Source organism: Taurulus bubalis, assembly GCF_910589615.1.
Source record: "Taurulus bubalis genome assembly, chromosome: 10".
NCBI classification, from domain to species: Eukaryota; Metazoa; Chordata; class Actinopteri; order Perciformes; family Cottidae; genus Taurulus; species Taurulus bubalis.
In genome coordinates, this window is record NC_136598.1 from 11184799 (window position 1) to 11204753 (window position 19955).

General features: G+C 44.4%; 1 protein-coding gene across 1 annotated transcript; it reads right to left on the reverse strand.

The window, feature by feature from the left end:
* Positions 1-232: 232 nt before the first annotated feature.
* Positions 233-19424, reverse strand: cdon (cell adhesion associated, oncogene regulated; the record flags this gene model as incomplete). Its single annotated transcript, XM_079225088.1, has 18 exons — positions 233-875; positions 2205-2467; positions 3527-3606; positions 3737-4032; positions 4875-5066; positions 5287-5409; positions 7506-7611; positions 8287-8468; positions 8968-9171; positions 9711-9827; positions 11200-11374; positions 11662-11936; positions 15299-15568; positions 15658-15948; positions 16048-16191; positions 16496-16642; positions 17133-17411; positions 19352-19424. 18 exons carry the CDS (start codon positions 19422-19424, stop codon positions 721-723), a joined length of 3372 nt encoding a protein of 1123 aa, XP_079081214.1. The 3' UTR covers positions 233-720.
* Between the last annotated feature and the right edge of the window lie 531 nt (positions 19425-19955).

The window sequence follows — 19955 nt, forward strand, 5'->3', positions numbered from 1 at the left end:
AGTGAAGGGAGTGTTCACCCCATTCAGGGGTCACTGCAGTGGAACAGCCCATCAGAGAGCACATCAAAGGCCTGACAGAAATATCGATGGTTTGGACCGAGGCCGGGAATTTCACTCCGGTAATCATTCATTGGGCGCCACACATGAAGGAGGGGAGGGAAAGACATTGAAAACAGTTGCTGGTTTACTCTTCCATATCTTCTCTTTATATTATTACAAAACTTTACACGGACAATTGCTAGTCTCCACACTCGAGTGGAACACAGAGGGACAAAACAACAACAACAAAAAGTATTTCTCATCCAAAAGGCATAAATAATATAAAAGACAAACTTATTTTACTTTAAAACAGATACATTCATATGAAATAATATTTCACTACTACAAAAAATAAATAAGTCGTCTCAAGAGTTTGTGATCTTTTGCGAGAGTCTTCCCTCCAGTGGGATATCGTTTCTGTCTTTGAGCAGCTTTTCCTGTGCTCTGTACGTGTCCCTCCATCTGGCCTCGCTCTCAGACTCTTGTAGTCGCTCTCTTTTCACACTGTGTTCCTCTCAGCTCAGCCCATAGAGCATTTAGTGTCTGTGTCACCATAACACGCAGTGTCTCTGACTCGCCCATCACTGGTGCTCTTCCCACCACCGTCTTTCGTCCAGTCTTCTCTGCGCGGCTTCTCGAAGCCCTCCACGCTGCACCAGAGTGTTTGTGTGCGGGCTGTGTTCAGACCTCCTGTGGGCCGGGCTGGATCAGCTCGCCCGCCAGGCCACTGCTGGAGATCCATCCAGGCTTTTCGTCACAGTCCAAGTCTGGCAGGCCAAGACTCTCCCAGCACACCACAGGCCCCTCCATGTCCATGCACTCCAGCTCCTCCTCAGCTGCACACAGACAGAGAGAGAGTCTTTGGTTTATACTTCATATTAAAAAAGACAAGAACAGATTCCGGAGAGAGCCACAGTGTAATTTGTGGCGATGCTGCAGATTTTGTCTGCGTACAACATGAGGATTGGTAATGACACAAACAATTACGAGTAAAGCATGAAGAAGAAGAACAACTTTCAGTGTGATTAAAAAAAAGTGTTGAACCATTTTTTCTGTAGCATTAACTAAACAACAACAATAAAAGGTAACTTTGTTAGAATTGTCATATGTGACCTTTGTCTTCTGCATGCAAACCTGTCATAAGTATTTAGGTGCAGTGGGCTGCTTGAGAGCACCTAGAGACATTGAGCACCCTCTGAGCGGCCCCATGGGTCTTAAAGCAACAGTACGGTAGAAATGATGCTACAGACTGAAGCAGATCAGCTAATTAGCAAAGATTTAAGCCTTTTAATATCACAAATGAACATGTCATTTTGTATATATATATATATATATATATATATATATATATATATATATATATATATAAGAAAAAAATAGACATGAGGCCAGACATTTTCATGGCCAGGATAAGGGACTTCCAGGAGTCCAGGAGACCTTTCCAGTATTAATAAAAAGCTAAGCTAACCTACTGTAGCATTAGATTTACCAGAATGACATGAGAATGGTTTTGATCTTCTCATCTGACTCTGCAAGACACCAAATTAACGTACTAGAGATATCAGACTAGTTCATTAACTGTCTCAGTTTGACATTACAATAAGCTATAGGTTTGATGAGTAGTAAATGCCTACAGATTACTGTAAAAGCCATTAGTCAATCTAATCATAATCATTATTTTGCGTTACGTTTATCATAAAATACTCCACTGACCACATGCCACCATTAAGAGATACTTCAACCATCCAAACACTAAAAGGTGTTCTTGCAATGAACATGTATTGAAATGAAAAAACATTTAAAATCTCTATTGAAGTACTACTATAACCTTTTTCTTCTCTGGTCATGTTCCTTTATTACACTAAATAGTATCCCTGCTGATAATAAGAAAAACATGTTTATTTCTGCCTGAAGCTGATGTTTGTTATATTATATAGCCTAGTGATGAAATTAATTGCTGTTTTCAACAAATTTAAAAGATTATCCAAAAAGTACCTGAAATTATAGAAATAAACAGGAAGTGAGAAGTTGCGGTTCTCTGTATCTGTAGTGAGAAAACACCAGAAGGACAGAAGAGGAAGAATAAGACAAAAGTGTTGGAGGAGATGAAAAGACAAAATACTTGGAAAGATTTTGTGGGCATTTGATATGAAAATGTGTCTCACCAGTATTGTCTGCTGGACAGTTTTCATTGTTCCCGACCAGACAGCAGGAATGCTGTGAGGGCGAGGACTCCCTGTGCTCGTCTGGCAGGCACCCCGCGTCCGCTCCCTGGTCACCAGAGTGCATGTGGCTGTCGGGGCCGTGGCACTGCGACAAAACCTGGCCCAGAGGCACCATCTCCAGGCTGTCTTGCTGGCATGGCGCCACGCGATGCATTACAGGCAGAATGCCGCTGGAGAAAGTGCCATTGGTCTTGTTGTAACATCTGCCCAGAGACAGAGAGAGATGGAAAGAAAAGTGGGACGTGTGTTTATAAAATGGTGCCAGTGCATTGCTGAGTGCTCACCCACTGACAACTCTCAGCTTTATTTTGCTTCACACACACACCACTCTGGTTCTTCCTCTCTGCAGATATCTGTGGGTTTTCCACCAGACCCAGAAAACCCTTGCATTAATACCAGTGTACAGTGTACAAAACGATGACAGCTCTTAACACGAGACCACTGTCGCTCAACCAAAAAATAAAAAGAAGTGTTTTCAACAGTCCAACTGGAGATTAAAGGTCCAGTACCACTGCCTCTAAATAACTAGGACAAACCCAGAGTGCTGCATGCAGCCAGCTTCACCGTGTTTCACTGAACTCAGCTTCCCCCTATCGGCACAAGATTTGATTGTGACCACACCCCCTCTTTTCCCAGCAGCCGGAGGTAAATAAACACAGGGCTCATTAGGTCTGCTGGCTGGGTGCACACAGGGTAAACTGTGATGGTGGGGACCCTTAAGTACATAAACAGGACTCGCAGGAGGGGAAATGTGTGTGTGTGTGTGTGTGTGTGTGTGTGTGTGTGTGTGTGTGTGTGTGTGTGTGTGTGTGTGTGTGTGTGTGTGTGTGTGTTAGAGCTCTTTTACTCAGCGGCATTTTATGAAATACGAGTGTTGTGCATGTCCTTGCAATATCCATAAGGCTCATCTTTTTAAATGTTTTCCAAGGTGCTTGTGTGACAAACAGCTCAGAAAATTTTAATAAATCTTTTTTTTTGTGGAAATCGAGCTGTGGATTATGCACCCTTCAAGTAAGTAAGTATAAAAATATGATAAAGATAAATAATTTAACTTAATAATAATAATAATTTGAGTGTCTTTTGGCTGCCTTGCACATTTTCCACAGATCCCATTCCAGATTTTAGTATTATTGATTTCTTTTCTGAACATGAACACCAATAAATTACCAGATTTCTGGAAAGAAATAAACCCAGAACTAAATCGTCCCAGATATCCACACAGAGCAAAACATATCACACAATGCTAAATTAAGTCATCGTACCTATTGTTATTGCAGAGGTTCTGACAGCTCATACAATCAGACGACTCCGTTTGGGGAAGAGCTGTGTACATGCCTCCACCCTGACAAGAGAGCACAAACACCACATTCAGTATGCACAGCTGCTGCTGTAAAATACTCTGTCATTTCAAACTGGAATATCATGGATATGAATAAGGCTAGGTTTGGAGTGCTTTGTGGTACAGCACTCACATTATGGTGGGGGTGCGGGTGCGAGTGCTCGCAGTCGTGGGTGCTGTGGGTCAGGGTGCCGTCGTGGCCGTGTGGGTGGCCGGGCGAGAACAGGCTGCTGGAGCCGTTGAGCAACGCCAAGCCGTTGGGGAGCTTGTGGTGGAGGTGATGGCACCCTTGGGGTAACATGGGGCCGCTGTGCCCATAGCCACCGTGGACGCCCCCATTGATGCGGCTGGAGCCGGGCAGAGTGGTGTACTCGAGGACATGGCCATTCATCTCTGCTGGCTGGTACAGGTAGCCGGGAGGGTCATACTCTACAGAGGGGGGACAGAGAGAGGGAGGGAGAGGGAGAGGGAGAGAGAGAAGGTGATGAAGAGGCAGAGAATGGCTAAAATAGAAGCTACAAGATAAATATAACTCTATAATTATCGGCAATTGTTACTTACAGAAACACAGAATTAAGAGGCAGATTTAGCTGACAATGATCGTATGAAAAAGTTGTTTACTTTTCTTGCACACACTTTTTAATCTTTTGGATGGTAAATCAAATATTCTTTTTTGCATTTGAGCTATTTTTAGCTTTTTGTCAATGTGCAAATTTGATCTGTGTTCTTGTGAAGCAGCTTGTGTAAAGACAATAACGCTGCACTTTGAGAGGTTTGTCTTCTTCCTCCTCAGTATTTTCTGCAACTAAACTCCAAATGCCCAGTGTACGTGAACGGTCATGTGATCTGCGTTTTCAAAGGTTGCCGTGTGGACGGAGATCGTTTCTGTTTCTAAACTCTGTTTTAAAATGAAAACGTATTAGTGTGAATGTAGCCGAAGTCACTATAGTGAACTCCAATGCATTCTCACACAGAAAGTGAGCACCTGTGATTCAATCTGGTCTTTTCCCCAAAATCTATAAGCTACAAAACCCAAACTATTTACAGACCCAGGCGGTCTGGTAAAGAGTCCATCCAACAATGGCAAACACTTTTGCAAGCAATGTGGGATCCATATATGTAATATGAACACTTGGAATATGCTGCACGCACCATCTTGGGGCCAACATTTTTTAAATATAAGACACTTGGAGTGAACAAAACACAGACCATATGATGGACGGTAAGCAGAAACTATGCTTCTTCTCTGCACACGTTGTCTGTACACTCACTGTGCATGTTGTTCTGCTGACGATTCCTCCACAGACACATGGCAATGAAAGCCAGCAGGATGAGTACCATCACTCCTAAAACGCAGCCCACAATCAGGTACAGCAGTCCTCCAGGTGAGCTGGGAGGCTCCCGCGGGTGAGGGTAAGGTGGGGTGATGGGATGCTGGCTGGGCGACCCCGGGGTCTGACGTGCTGCAGCAGAGAGGAAGGAAGGGGGCATGAGGAACAGCTTTTTACCCGATAGCAAACCATTGTTGTTGCTCTCGTAAAAGTCAGTACATTTATGTTGTGTAATTATGCCCATCATTAAAGTTACAGCTTTTTGCAGAAACATGCCTGGACTTCTGATTAAGTGCAGGTTGGGTTGACGCATTAAGTCTTTTCTCGTGCAGGACAGCTTGTGTTTACTTACCTTTGGTCTCACAGATCATGACGTTGCTGTATTCGCTCTCTCCCCCATCATTAAAGCACTGCATCTTGATATCGTAGGAGGTCTCCGGCTGGAGATGTCCAATCAAGTGCCAGTGTTTTACACCTGAGAAAGGCGGAAGAGAGGGAGGGGGACAAAGGTGAGAAATCACTTCCTCTATGAGCGGGCGATGACTTGCACTGCTCCAAATCCTATATAAACTCACTGTGAGTATTTCCCTCCTTCTCTTCCGTCTCTTTATGTCTCACACCTCAGGTCATGTTCTTTCATGCTCGCTCTGTCATCCACCCCCCTCTCTCTCTTTGCTTTAGCCCGCCGTCAGTCCCACCAGGGCCCAGACAGTTGTTTTACTCTAGATGAGCTCCATATATGGCAGCGTCATGTTTGTCCTGGCTTGCCGCCAATAATCCCACTCTACACACACACACACACACAGACACAGACCACTGCTGAATACAATCAGTAGTGGTGCACAATCAACGTGCTTTGGACTCACAGATGAGACGCCAATCTCCAACATGGAAATGCTAAGTTTCAAACAAATGAGGCAGAAATAAGGTGCTGTTCTTGCTGCGTTTGATTTAACATGAAGTCTAATAAATCATTGCACGGCGGCTTCAACCGCCCCAAGGTAGATTTTAACTGTCGCGAGTGGGAACAATAATAGAAGTAAGATGCTGCTGAAGATAAATCCACTCTGTGCTGTCAATCCGACTCAATACAGATGTTTATTAGCACAAATAAACACCAGTTTGTGCTCAGTCACAGATTTAAAATAATCATTTTCAAAGAAGACACACAGAGATTATCGGAGAGGAAAGTGACTACAGCAGGCATGTAAAGCAAAGTACTGAACCTCCGCACCTTTTGAGGGCCAAGCAAAATGTGTCCTAAGTACTGAGAAGTAAACTGCTGGGTGCGGTTCGGATGAAGGTTGGCATTGAGCGGTTTGTCCGATTATTAGTTGTGTCTTGTTGAGGCAAGGTTCATGAACAATAAAGGGAGTTACTTAGATAAATGTGTTTTTATTCCTCAAAGTATGGTATCCAAATAAGAATTGTGCTGGCTTGCTTTAAGAGGAGCCTGATCCTTGCAGCCATAGCAGCTCTAAACCTGAGAGTGGTCTGTCATTTGTGCTGTTAATATTGTGAGAGTTTCCCCTTGGAGACAATAAAGTCCATAATCTAAATATTAAATCTTACAAAGTTGCATTGACACTGTGGCTGGTAGAAAAGTTAGGAGGTGTCATTAGATGTACAGATCTAAATAATTTGATATAATGTGGAAGCAGGTCATAACTACACATGCACTGAATTCCTGTGGTAAACAGTAGTGGTGTAATGGGCCACTGTTGATCCGTACGGATATCCCCTCGCGGTTTGGTACGCACGTGGACCGCTGATTAATTACACAGTTTAGCGTCAACCATCACAGTGTGAACTAAAGTCTTACAACATTCAGTTTGTATGAAGAGAAAAAGGATAACATTGAGAATTCTTGACTTCAGAGCGGTTGAAATTATTTTTGGGAAGGCTGGAGCCTTGGAGGCCAGCTACTATAATCAAACAAATGAATCAGTATCTGCCATTATAGATCATTGATGATCAGCAATGAGTTTAGATCTGATCCGTGACTCTGATGCGTGAAATGATCGAAACTGTAAGCTTTATGAGCCGTTGCACCCATAGTAAACAGTAATAAGTGACATAATGACAAAAAAAAAAAATAACAAATAAAATGTTTTGCCATATTTTGACTTTCAAATCATCAAAAGCCGTGCTTCACACACATGCCTACAGTGGGGACATTGTGGACAACTAGACTTTCGGTACACATGAGAGGAGAGTGGGGCGGAGGGAAAGGATGTCCCTCCTTCCTTTTCTGTACCAGGCTCCACTGTTAGCATTCCACCCAGCAACCTGAGCCCCTCTCGTCGGCCTGGGCTCATATTTCAGCTCTGGCAACCATTTATTAAAAACAGACTTCCGAAAGCCCTGCTGCCCGTGGACAGCTCTCTCGATAAATCAAACAGCAGAAATGCCATGACAGTGAGTATCCATTACCCTCCCAACTCCCAGTTTATCTGCAGAGCGTGAGCGCAACATCCGCGACAGGCCGGGGCTAGCGACAAACAATCTACACACTCAAATCTGTACTCGAAACACAGACGAGCAAGCATTAAAATGTGCGTTTGCGCTCACCTTCGACTATATCTCTTTTGTAGTCGCTGTCATTGTCGCTGTCCGTGGGCCGGTAGTAAATGTAGAAGCCTTGGATTGGAGTGTTGTTGTTACTCGAGGGGCTATACTGGATGGGGATGGAAAAAAAAGATTACGTTAGAATACAGCAATCTGGTGAGCAATTATTATTCAAAGATAGGACATTTTCCGGCAACTAATGGCACGGCTTGTTATCAGCAGATGTGCAGGACTGCAAGCAAAGATTGTGATTGCGCTTTCTGTCTAAAAGTTCAGGAAATAATGAGACTGTCTGAGGTTAAGTAAATGTGGGGAACTATCTGCAGCCCAAGCTGTGGTGAGGAGGGGAAACCGGGCCGGGCCTCTTAATCTCTGTTAGAGCAGAGCTCTAATCAGCACAGCCGCTCAATGAAAGTTCTGAATGAGAACCACCAGCAGCTCAAACACAAGTGAGACACTGCACTAAGGTGCACCAAGGCAAGATACACAAGTCATCAGGTAGGTTTTAAACAGGCCAACAGTTTACTACAACAAGTATGGTTAGTTAAAGTTGAACCATGAAAGGTTTGACTGTTTTATCTCTTCCAAACAAGTTTGCATCAAATCTGACAGCTCGTGTTTCTGGTCCAGTCGAAATCATTTTTAGCATTTTCTTCTCCCCAGATATCAGCAATTATGCTGGTGGGTACAATGTAATGTACATATTCTATATAGGAATGATCACCCAGAACCAGAACTTCTTCCACCAGCTGTATGGATTATTGTCTGCCGGTCATTCACTCACAGTCCAGCGCAGCATGATCTGTGTGTCGCTGATGGGGTCCGTGGCCGAGATGTGCGGTCCGACCACGGGGCGGTCTGCGATGCGCTGACTGGAGTGCGGCACCTGGTACGGCTTGGAGGGGATGCTGTGAGGACTCTCGCCGTACATGTTCATGGCTACAACGCGGAACTTGTAGGAGGAACCTGAGAGAGAAAAAACTATGTCACAGTGGTGCCGAGCGGTGACTTTTCATCCTGTGATATAAATTATATCCTGGCAATGCTGTTGTCCTCGTTGATTCATTTTAGTCTCATCACTTACGTTTGAATCTTTTCTCATGGTAGAAATGTTTTAAATGCTTTTTGATTAACATATTAAAAAGGTCCATTTTATTACATTATAGCTTTATATTATATGTTCTTTACTTTTAAGAAATGTTGTGATACAGTCATAACCAGGCTACAAAAACAATATTATTGTGTAGTTGTTCGTCACTAATAAATAAACTAAAACTGTCAAACGTCAGCTGGTTGCATGAGCCACCATGCAGCAGGGAAACAGACAAATAAAGACAAGACAGATAAGCAAACTTTAAAAGTTAGTGTTGAGCCTTGCATGATTTTAGATCATGATTAACACATATCTGGGCAGAGAAACCACTTCATGCTGCAGAGGAACCTTTGGAACCTCGTGAACGCTCACCAGGCTCCAGATTGCGGACTTCCACCGACAGCTTGAGAGGTGAGATGTTATCCGCAGCCACAACCCACTCTGCACTGCGGCCGCGTCTGTACTCCACTCGGAAAGCTGTGATTGGAGACCCGCCATTGGCTCTCGGGACCCAGGTGACATACACCGAACTTTCAGTCGCCATGGAGATGGTGGGGCGGTCAGGGGCCTCGGGTACTGGGAGAGAAATAAACAAGGAATAACGCCTTTGAGTCGCGCAAACCTCTGTGAATCCAATTAAACACACAGAGAGACACACAAAGCGTCACGACTGCATCCCGACTCATGTGAGGATAGAACAAGTTCACAGAGAAAGAAAAAAAAAAAAGACGGCATGACGTGGAGGAATGTGTACTTACTGCCTGGGCACTTAGCCACAAAGTTAGAGGGCAGGAAAGAGTAAGAGAGAGAGAGGGTTAGTGAAAAGACCAATGTGAGTTTCAGCAAAGTTTGCTTGCAATGCCAGTAAACATGCACAAACACAGATCTGACCAAAAAGCTGTGTGCAATCTCACAGCTTTCTGCTTACAACATCTTTCATCCAGAGAGTCATTACAGGGTGTCAACTATCGTGTCACTGTTTGTACCAAGAGACAAAGCAGACCACATCCAAACATCTAAACTCTGAGATCTATTCAACACGGTCCGGTCAGGAACCCCACAATAACCTAAACTCCCGCGATCATTGCCGGCTCACAGTGCAGCAGCAGACCTACCTCTGTCGTGAATGACAACGCCAAAGTGTGTGTTGGTGGTTTTGTCCTCTGGGGCTTTAGGAGGCATCGAGATGACGGGAGGCTTGGACGGATTCTTGTTGACGGTGATGCTCTTCTCTGAGAGAGGAGGAAGAAAAGTGGGTAAGAAAAACTAGGCTCAACAAGTCTTTGGGGCTATCGGTTTCACCAAAAAGCACATGGATGTTTTTATTTTTATACATGCGTCTTTGAGGTAAGTATTTTCATACATTTGGTGGCTTTTAAAATTTTTATTAAAAAGATTTTTATTTCTTTAATTTTTTTGTCTGTAGGCAAAAACATGTATTGCACAGAAAATACAGGTAAATAAATAAACGCAATTTAGACCAAAATAAATGTCTTTATTGAGGATAAATCAGATGTTTCTTAGGGAGGTGGCGTTGTTCTGGTGAGTTCTGGATCTGGACACAAGAGTCCGGTTTTGGACTGGCTGGTAGTTTTTGGGTTCAAGAATATGTTGTAAAGGAACCACCCTTGGGATGAAATCATATCTGTGGTTTCTGGAAGTAGTTTACATATTTCTGACCAGGGGACATTTTTTTAACCCTGCTGTGGTATAGCATTATTGTTAGTTTTTGGAACATTTGCGGTTGCTCTTGTTTCTATTTGTCTCAAAAACACAACAAACTTTCTTGAAGTCATTCATTATAATACTATGGAACTGATGATTATGATTGGACAAGGTAGTAGAAGTAGTCATTTAAAGGAATAATCAACCCTCGGAAACAGTATATAGTTGTATAATATACATTTTGAATCATCCAGCAGTCATTTAGTCACAAAGTGTCAGCATTTTTATGTTTCGGTGTATTCACTCATCCTCAACCTGTCTCATCTGCTTCTACTTCAGTTATTAACATTCCTCAGTCCGCAGAAACCATAAACCATTTTCATTTTGCCAGGTGCTTGAGCCCCAAGTTAGCTTTTTTGAAAATACTTTATTGTGCTTCCTCTTCCGAGATTATATGGGTTTTTCTCTGAAGGTAGACAGACAAATATCTCCCCAAAAGCTACACTATATTCTCGTACACCCCAAACTCGAAGAGGTGATGTGCTCTGCATATTGTTTTTGATTCTGATGAGACCGCTATCGCTCAAGAATCTGCTTCGCCTCTCTCTTAAATTTCATCCTGAACGTCTGTTTAATATCTGTACAAAATCTGGAGGTCAGACACAACCAGATGCTCTTTAACTCAGAAGAGATGACACCAAAACCTGACATTTACTGTTGATGTTTTAGGCAGCTGAAAATGTTCCTTTTTCTATCGTAGCGGTGCTGGAAAAGTGGTGAAGTGGGGTCTTCCAGTGGTCAGCTATTCCCAAGAATACCACAAGAAACACTCAACAGCCTAACACACACTGGCGTAGAAGTCACATTGCTATTACCGGTTGTTTCAAACTGTGTTTGAGTGTTTTTTTTTTTCGTTGAGAGCCCCGTGGTTAGACTGACCCTTGCCGGTGCGGAAGGTGAGCATGGCCGGCTGACCCTCGCCTGCTGAACTTCGAGCGACCATCAGCACCTCGTAGAGACTGGAGGCCTCTAGCTCCGACAGCCGCAGGGTCTTCTCACTGCCAGGGACCCGAACCGTCTGCCAGCTCCCCACCACTGTTCCCATTTCATCGACCTGACGCAGATACACGGCCACACACACACACACACACACACACACACACACACACACACACACACACACACACACACAGACAAATACAAACACATGAGTGAAAACATAAAACTAATTCTCTGTAGGTCTCCAACCCTCCATAGTCTCTTTCCGAGCCTAAATAACGATCAGGGAATGGCTTCAGAAGCAATCCGTGGGAGAATTCTGTCACGATTTCCTACGAGATCTGTTTTTAAGACAACAGCAAGAAAGAAGTGAAACATGGCATCGTGTATTTTCCCGCTCACCTTACGGTATTTGACAAAATAGGCATTGATTAGACTCCCTCCATCGCGCCCCGCCCTCCACTCCAAGTCGTACATATCGGGCTTGTGAGTCTGAGGCGGACTGATGATGATCGGCGCCTCTGGAGTCGGATGGCCGTTACTTTTGTCAGCCGGCAGACTGATGGCGCCGCCCTCGTCTTCGGTGAGGAAGCGCTCGTGGCCCTCGTCGCTCTGCATGGGGTGGAGCGACGGTGAGGCCTCCAGCCGCACGCCAGGAGTGGAGCCCAGCTGTGGATCTGTCAGGGAGAGAAACCAAGGGTTATTAAAATATAACTGGAGTCGGCAGATGGAATAAAAAAAAAAAAGCAGGAATAAAAACAGAGTGTGACAGAATTCCTTGTTTATTTCTCCTCGAATGTAAAATATACCCAAAAATCAAAATATATCAATGTTGAGAGGAAAAGTGTGAACCTTGTTTAAATTTGGGGAACATTACTCCGACATCTTCACAAAAACAGATTTTAGATTTCTGAAAGATGACAAGAGCATATTTTAAGTAATATCAACATTCTCAAGCAGCAGCTGACACTTTTGGAAAGCTATTTAATTTCTAAGATTATGCACACACAAAAAAATCAGATTGAGTTATGTTGAATCTAAACATCTGTTACAAAATTGCACATATTATATATACATTATACTGGCAACCTTTGCACATTCCTGCACAAAACTGTGCAGCTCTTCGTTTTTATATTTTGTACATATGTTTTATTATGTTATTTTAGTATTGTCACTTTTTATTTATGTTTCTTGACTGTCGCAGTACTGTCGCAGATTCCTTGGACGAGAATATTCTATTTGGCAACAAACCTGATTGTGATTTCTTATCCATTTCTCAGCTCTAAAATGCAATATATTGTGCCACAACATATACACCTTCTCTGGAGAAAGCACCATGTAATGAAAGCTGAAGCGATGGCAACAAAGTGACTCAGTCAGTGACTAACGCAGGTGGCCCTGCATGTCCACAGAGGTCAACCAGTGCTGGAAAGTTTTGCGTTTGGAACAAGCTTTTAATCTACATAAAATAACAAGAAAAACCTGGAATCTCTGCAGCACTACATAATCACGCTTTGTTTGTTTTTTTCATTAAATCTTCGCCAGAGCCAGAGCGGTCCACCTGGACGAATCATGCAAGCTGGGAGCCTTATTACGGCTGACACCGGTTTGGCAGAGCCCGGGTGGAATTTTTCACAGACATTTGGAGGACGTTGACCACAGCCAACAAGAACAAGGGCTGCTCAACTTTAGAGCCACACCACTGAGGTCAAAGAGCACCATAATTGAATAATAAAGCCTGAACAATTGAGAAAGGGAGGTGAAAGCACCGAGGCTTGACACGAGGGCACGTTGCAGGGTCTACTTTTGGGCACTGCCGGTACTCTTTGTAAAACAAACGGGCCCGGAGCTGGTAACAGTAGACCTGATCCTGGGACTGCGGCCAGCTGCCACACATTCCACACGCCAGCCATTAAAATACCGGAGAGAATCAGACTCCGGCACTACAGCCAGTCCGACGCACTCTCCTGCTCGTTCCCCTCCCTCTGCCCTCACCACAGCTCTGACTCAGGGCTTAGCCACAGCTGGGGCTCCTCCTCCAAAACACTGATACAGGAGCAGGCAATTAAGGCCACAGCGTCCTCACCGTCCTCATGGAGGCGCGCGATATCTTGAGTGAGTGCTGCTGCCCCTGGACAGAGATACACTGCCAGGTCCTTCCCATAAAAAAAAGGTCTGTCATTTAGAGATGAACATGTGATCGTGAATCACGGAGGACTACCAGCAGAGACGAGAGCCTCGGTTTGGACCGAGCTCGGCTGGCTGGAGGACGGCTGGATGGAATGTACTTTTTTTTTTCTCTAACTGACTGCCTGGACCTCACAATAGCTCTGTCCTGATGTGGTGAGAAGGTGGGAGGTGTGTTTAGGGATGCAATGCTTATTTTCATTGACATTTTATGGTTATTAATTATTTGATTTAGAAAATGTCAGAACTTCAGTCTTCAAATTGCTGAATTTGTCAGACCAGCATTGCAAAACAGAGAAAGACAGGAAAGCAATATTATAATCTTTTGCTCATACAAAACATATTAAAGGTTTATCAAAACTGTGCTTGATATATTTTTCTATCAATCAAGTGATCCACTATTCCTTTCAGCCCTTTTTGTGGCTGTAGATGGGCTGCTGGCTTTGACAGGTGGGAGCAGGGAGGGAACAGCCAATTGTGTGAAAGAACAAGGACGCCACATCTCCCCTGGGGTGCATCCCACTTAGCGGATGAAAGCAGGGAGTCGTCATAGTGACGGAAACAACGACACCAAACAGGAAACCCGACATATTTCAGACTGCTCTCCGTGATGAGATACTAATAATACCACACTACTCACGTCAACGATAGTGTTTACTTTGAATGCAAAGGGCATTAGATAAGCGCCGGTGCCTGGTACCTAAAAAGCAACAGAACACAAACTGACCTCAGAGGAGGCCGAGTACGCCTCAGCTTTTCGGTTTCATTATTTGTATATATCTGCAGCAAAAGATATTAAATCTCATTCTTCTTCCTCTAGTCTGTAGAGCAAATGTTTTGCAGTCAACCCTCCTGATCCAGAGTGGGGCCCTGGCGTAGCGTGAGCGGCTGGGGAGGGAGAAGAGGGGAGGCTCGGAGAGCGTTGTGATGTGTTAATAAATAAAAGGCAGTTGTGTATGATGTTGACAGCTGGGTGGTCTGGTCCTCGTCATAACCCTCCACGGCTACTCCTTACATTCCAGTGTCCGGGGGCTTATCCCCGACGGCGTGCACAAAGCTCACTCTCACGCTCAAGCTCGGTTCAAGGCTCAGGAGGAGGGCGGCCTTGGCTAAGCCTCTCCTACCAGCCCTCCGAAACACACACACTCACACACACACACACACACTCAGAGCAAGGACTCCCTGCAGATACTGTATGTGCAGGCACACACAGATCCCGCCTGGTGTGATGCCTTACTCATTTCCAAACATTTTTTTTAAACAATTTAGCAACTAAGGGGCAATTCTTAAAAGGCTCCCTTTTGCATCTGTAAACTCTCTGAGCTTTGCGAGGCCTCCAGTCTCTGCGTACAAACTCACAAACTCAATTGTCATTACTGTACAGTCGCAATGAGGAACTGGATGCAGTTTAGGGTGACTTTGGGAACGGCAGGGTTGAATGACTTGTTTTGATCCAACCAAAGATTATCTGTTTCCTGCTAATTCAATTTGAGGTTTTGTTTTAAAATTACTGTAATTTTGATGTTATGGGGTATCTATTAAACAAGATGTCCCCTTTGGCTTTGCACATGTGAGGGGCATCGTTCTCTATTTTATGGCCTTTTATAAACTAACTGATTAATTGTTTAACAAAAATTCAAAGAAATTGACCGATTAATCAACAATGAAAATAAATGAAATAACTCAAGCCCTTAAAAACTGGCACAATCTTTGACATGCTGTTATTTGTTGCCTGCCTTTTGAAATCTCTCAGTGGGTTTGAGGCATTCAGCTGGTTAAAATATGTATTTATCACCAACAAAGCAGAAACCAAATTAAAGCCAAGAGATTAGTTTAAGATGACAATACACACCTGATTGCGTCGTAAGGACTGCACACGACTGTGCTGAGCCAATCCCGTTGTCCAGCAGACACTGAAACAAGCCCTCATCCTGCGGCGCCACGTCCGTAATAACGAGTGAGGATCCAGAGATCTGGAAGCGGTGCGATGGGGTGATGGAGTTGGCGTTGAACAGCCAGGTGACGTTTGGGGACGGGTTTCCTGTCGCCACGCAGGTAAAACGAGTGGAGGAGCCGCGAGGAACGAGCTGGTCGGTCAGGCCCTCCGTGATGGATATGGGCTCTGTGGAGGAGAGGACGATTAACATCACCATGGGGTCGGCTGCATTGCAAACCCTGCACCGCCGATAGCCTTTCTTGTGTTTTTCTTACCAAGAACATTCACAGTATAGTTGCCGCTGGTCACCGTCCCCTGCTTGCTCTCGGCAGCGCAGGCGTAACTCCCCTCGTCGGCCCTCGTCACCGCGACAAAGGCCAGGTTGTTGTGCTGTCGTTGGCGAGAAGGCCCCGGTGTGACCTCCTGACCGTTCTTAAACCATTTGGCTGCTGGCGCAGGGCTTCCAGACACGATGCACTCCAACGTCAGCGGCTGTGACTGCTGCACCGAAACGGTGACCGGTGCGGTGGGGTACACGACCCTCACTGAGGGGGAGGAGTCAGAATCTAAAACAAACAAAAGGACCGTGTCAAGAGGCGATAAGAGAACATGCAGCTGAGATGGGAGAGACGTCTGAATCGTAAATGAAATGTCGCCAGCCTCACGTTTCACCGACAGCTTGGTGCCATGGGACTGCATGACGGTTTCCCCGGTCACAGGGTTGAATGCACCGCATTTATACATGCCCTGGTGCTGGTCTGAAACAGAGATGATCTGGAGGTTTCCTGACGGAAGCACTAAGTAGTCATCTGAAAAGAGAAAGACACAACAGCATAAGTGATGGCACAGAGAACTTCCACAATGTCGGGATATAGCTTCATCGATTGCAAGTGAACAATGGAGGATTTCTTCAATCTCAGTCCATGGGATTAATATGGTGATATTAATAGTAACCTATAACATCTGCTAGATATTCAATAGAGAAATGATTTATAGGTAAAAAAAAACATATATAAAACATAATTTCATAGATGCATAGATTCATAGATTCCTGCTCTTGGATTTCCAACAATTCTCATACAACAAGAAGAAAAAAAGAAGAAAGAAACACACCTGTCGACACTTCTATCCGCTCCCCTCGTACTCTCAGCCGAGGAAGGGCTGGAGGGACGCTGTGCGGCAGAGGACACTCAATAAGAACAGAGCTGCCTTCCTGCACTGACAACGACCGCCGTCGGCCATCTTCATACTCTGATATTTCTGCAGTGACAGAGAAGAAGAGGACGCCTTGAGTTGAACTGACTTTCGGTGCAGAACAGTGGACGTTTGCCATCAGTCCAGATCGAAGGCCAACAGCGCTACTTGAGCCCGGCGTTTTGTGTTGGATCACTTGGTTTGTTTATTGTTGCAGTGAGCAATTCTATTCATGTCGGATACCGTTCCAGATCAAGGTCAACCCCTGAGTGTCGTTTCCAACAGCAAGAACATAACACACTACACAGGAAAGCCCAAGGCTCATTAAGGATACCGGTCAAGAGGCATTTGGAAGGGTGCCCGAGTAAAAACTCCTCCAGCTTCCTTCCCCTCCGCCACTCAGCAGCAGGCAGCCGAGGACAGGCATTCTTTCAAAGTGTTCAACACTCACAAAATGGCCATCCTTTTTCTCAAGGCAACTTCCTCTTTTTTCCCCTCCACTCTGCTTTGAAGTGAGTAGAAGTATGCACAAAAGGGTAATTCTCTACATCCGTACCTGCTATGGCCACGTGCGCATGGCGGCTGGCGATAGCCGGCCCATGGTCGAAGCGTGCCACACACTGATAGACGCCCACGTGGCTGGGCTTAAGGGAGGGGATGGTGAGGGAGCCCCCGTGGATCTCCACGCCAGGCAGGGTGTCCGGGTCCAGGGGACGGCCTCTGAAGCGCCAGGAAACCGCCGCTGATGGAGGACTCACCGAGCAGAGCAGGCGAGCGACAGAGCCTCGACTCTGAACCAAGGAGTCGGGCTCAGAGAGGAAAGAGGGATATTGAGCTGGAGAGGAGACAGAACTTTGAATCAGTCATGTTGTCATAGGTGCTTGGTAATCCTAAATGAACATATGCCGATAAAAACAATGTTCCCCCACCAAGAACAATTCGATGAAGGTGCTCAAAGAAAACCAAAATAAAACTAAAAGTATCTGCATGGTGTTGAGGCCAAGTGAGAAATACTTCGAAGCCATGGAGTATTTTGTAAGTAAGGTATTACAAAAAAGTATGTATCTAGAGAGAACCAACTCTTTTTGCTGTGTTGCTTTTGCCATAAGAAATCGAAAATATGTATCGTCAGTGAAAACCATGGGATGAAGCTGACTTCTTCATCCTTTTTCGTGATTAAGTTTGACTTTGATGCCCGCCCTTGTTTTGCCTGCTGTAAAGGTGTCATCATGTTATCTGCTTCTTTTGCATCCTTGACAGGAAAGACCTACCCTAACAACAGGGGCCAGATGTATAAATGCACACAAAAAAGCGTACGCCTTTTCCCCACCACACATTGACAGTTTTTTATAAAGGAATGATGTGGAGCGAGATTGTGCGCACTTCACGCAGACTTCAGACAAGACGTGTGCATAGTTACGGCTGAGGCAGCTGCAGGTGAAATGAAGGAGGAGATTGAAGTTGAGAGACAGGTGACATTGTTTTACGGTCATACGCCGCTTTATATGTCCAGGTGCATGGCGCATTTATAAACTTCATTTTTAATTATTTATGTGTGAATTTCTGTAAATTATCTTTTCATTCGATCCTGAATTGTGAAGCACTTTGTAAAGTATTTTACGACATCAACAGCAAAATCCTCCTGGTGTTTAATAATGATGATGATTGAGAGATTTCCTGCATTAAAAAGTGATGAATTAGTGGTATGCACGATACACACAGCCACAGCTGTGCGTAATGACAGCTATTGGAGAACCTCACTGATGCAACACAGTCGGTGAATTTGCTGACAGGTCAAATGAATATCAATAATAATAATAATCATATTGTGAGAAAATCATACATCGAAATATTGTGATACACAATTAAGACCATCTAAATTGATAATAACAAGCATATGCTAACTCAAATTTCTCAGAAATTCGGACGTGAAATATGCAAAGGGGATTTTAAGGGAATGTTTGGAAGATCAGGTTTTGTTTTGACATCATCACTCAGTTCAATGTGATTAACACACGGTGTGTAGATAGAGATTTTTTTTCTTCTCTAATTTCCCTTGAAACTGTTATTGTCTTTCATTTTGCACTTACGTTTGTAATTAAATGAGAAAAATAAATTATTCATTACTTTTAAAATACTTTATTTGTCAAGCACCTCACATGGTAGTTAAGCAAAATAGGCTTTACAATGTGATTTATCAACGTAGACTATTTATTGATTGACCAAAAAACATGCTATATTGGAATGAAATTGGGATTGAGATGAAATTACCTATATTGTGAGAGAAGGCTTGTTATAAAAAGGGAATTGGGTGTACACGTGGCTCCATAAATCTGGCAAAAAGTACGTCTATGCATATTTCTTTCTTTGTCTGACTCTACACAGAGTTCATGCATGTAGCCCGATATGTTTTAAAAAAAAAGAGGATCAAAATGACTACTCTAAAGCTGCAATAGTTTTATTGTTGGCCACATGGGAGCAGGAAACTCCATATCCAACTTTTAAAACACAACCGTAACACGTCCAGCAGACATCTACCCTCCTTTCTGCTGATAACTGCCTTGTTGCTGCTACAAACTGATGAAAACATGCATGAAAGCTGCTGAAAGATGCAGAGTTGGTGATCACTATGACGGACAACTTCAGTACATAATCATTTGCTCCATTGTCACTATAAACATAATGGTTTGTGGTTTGAGCAAAAAATAACGTTTTTATAAAAGGGGATCACACCACTTTTATTCACATCAAGCTGAATGTAGGAACACAACTTACAGGCGCAGCCGATAAGCAGGGACTGGCTGAGACACAGCACAGTGGACAGGAGGACCCTTAGGCCACTGTCCATGGTGCACTTTGACCCCTGCCAGCAGCCGTGTTGCCCAACACGCACGGCCTCGTCTGGTCAGCAAACCTGCAACACACGGGACAGAGAAGGAATACATCAAACTAAAGATCTGCATGGAAACGTGACAGCATCTGCATGAGCAAAAGAAGAGGTGAGACAGAGATAAACGACATAACAAGCTGGAGGAGGATTTGGGAGGTGGATCTATGCAGCGGAAGGGGGGGCGGGGGGGGGGGGTCTATTAGGTTCCAAATGAATCCTGTACGACAATCCTTCTAATCTTCACGACACATCCTCTTTACACACTCCTTGATCTCCACCTCCCACCTTCTCCTCTGACCCCTGTTCTCACCCACATCAGTGTCTCCACGGAGGCTGGAATGTCCAGTCTCTTTGCCCCCCTGCCTCTCTCTCCCACTGGGCCGCTGAGATCTCCCGCTAATGGAGTGGCCGTGGAGAGACTGTCGCCTCACTCTTAATATCACTCTCTTGTCACACTGTGTTGCTTCCTCATAGGTTCACTGTAGCCTG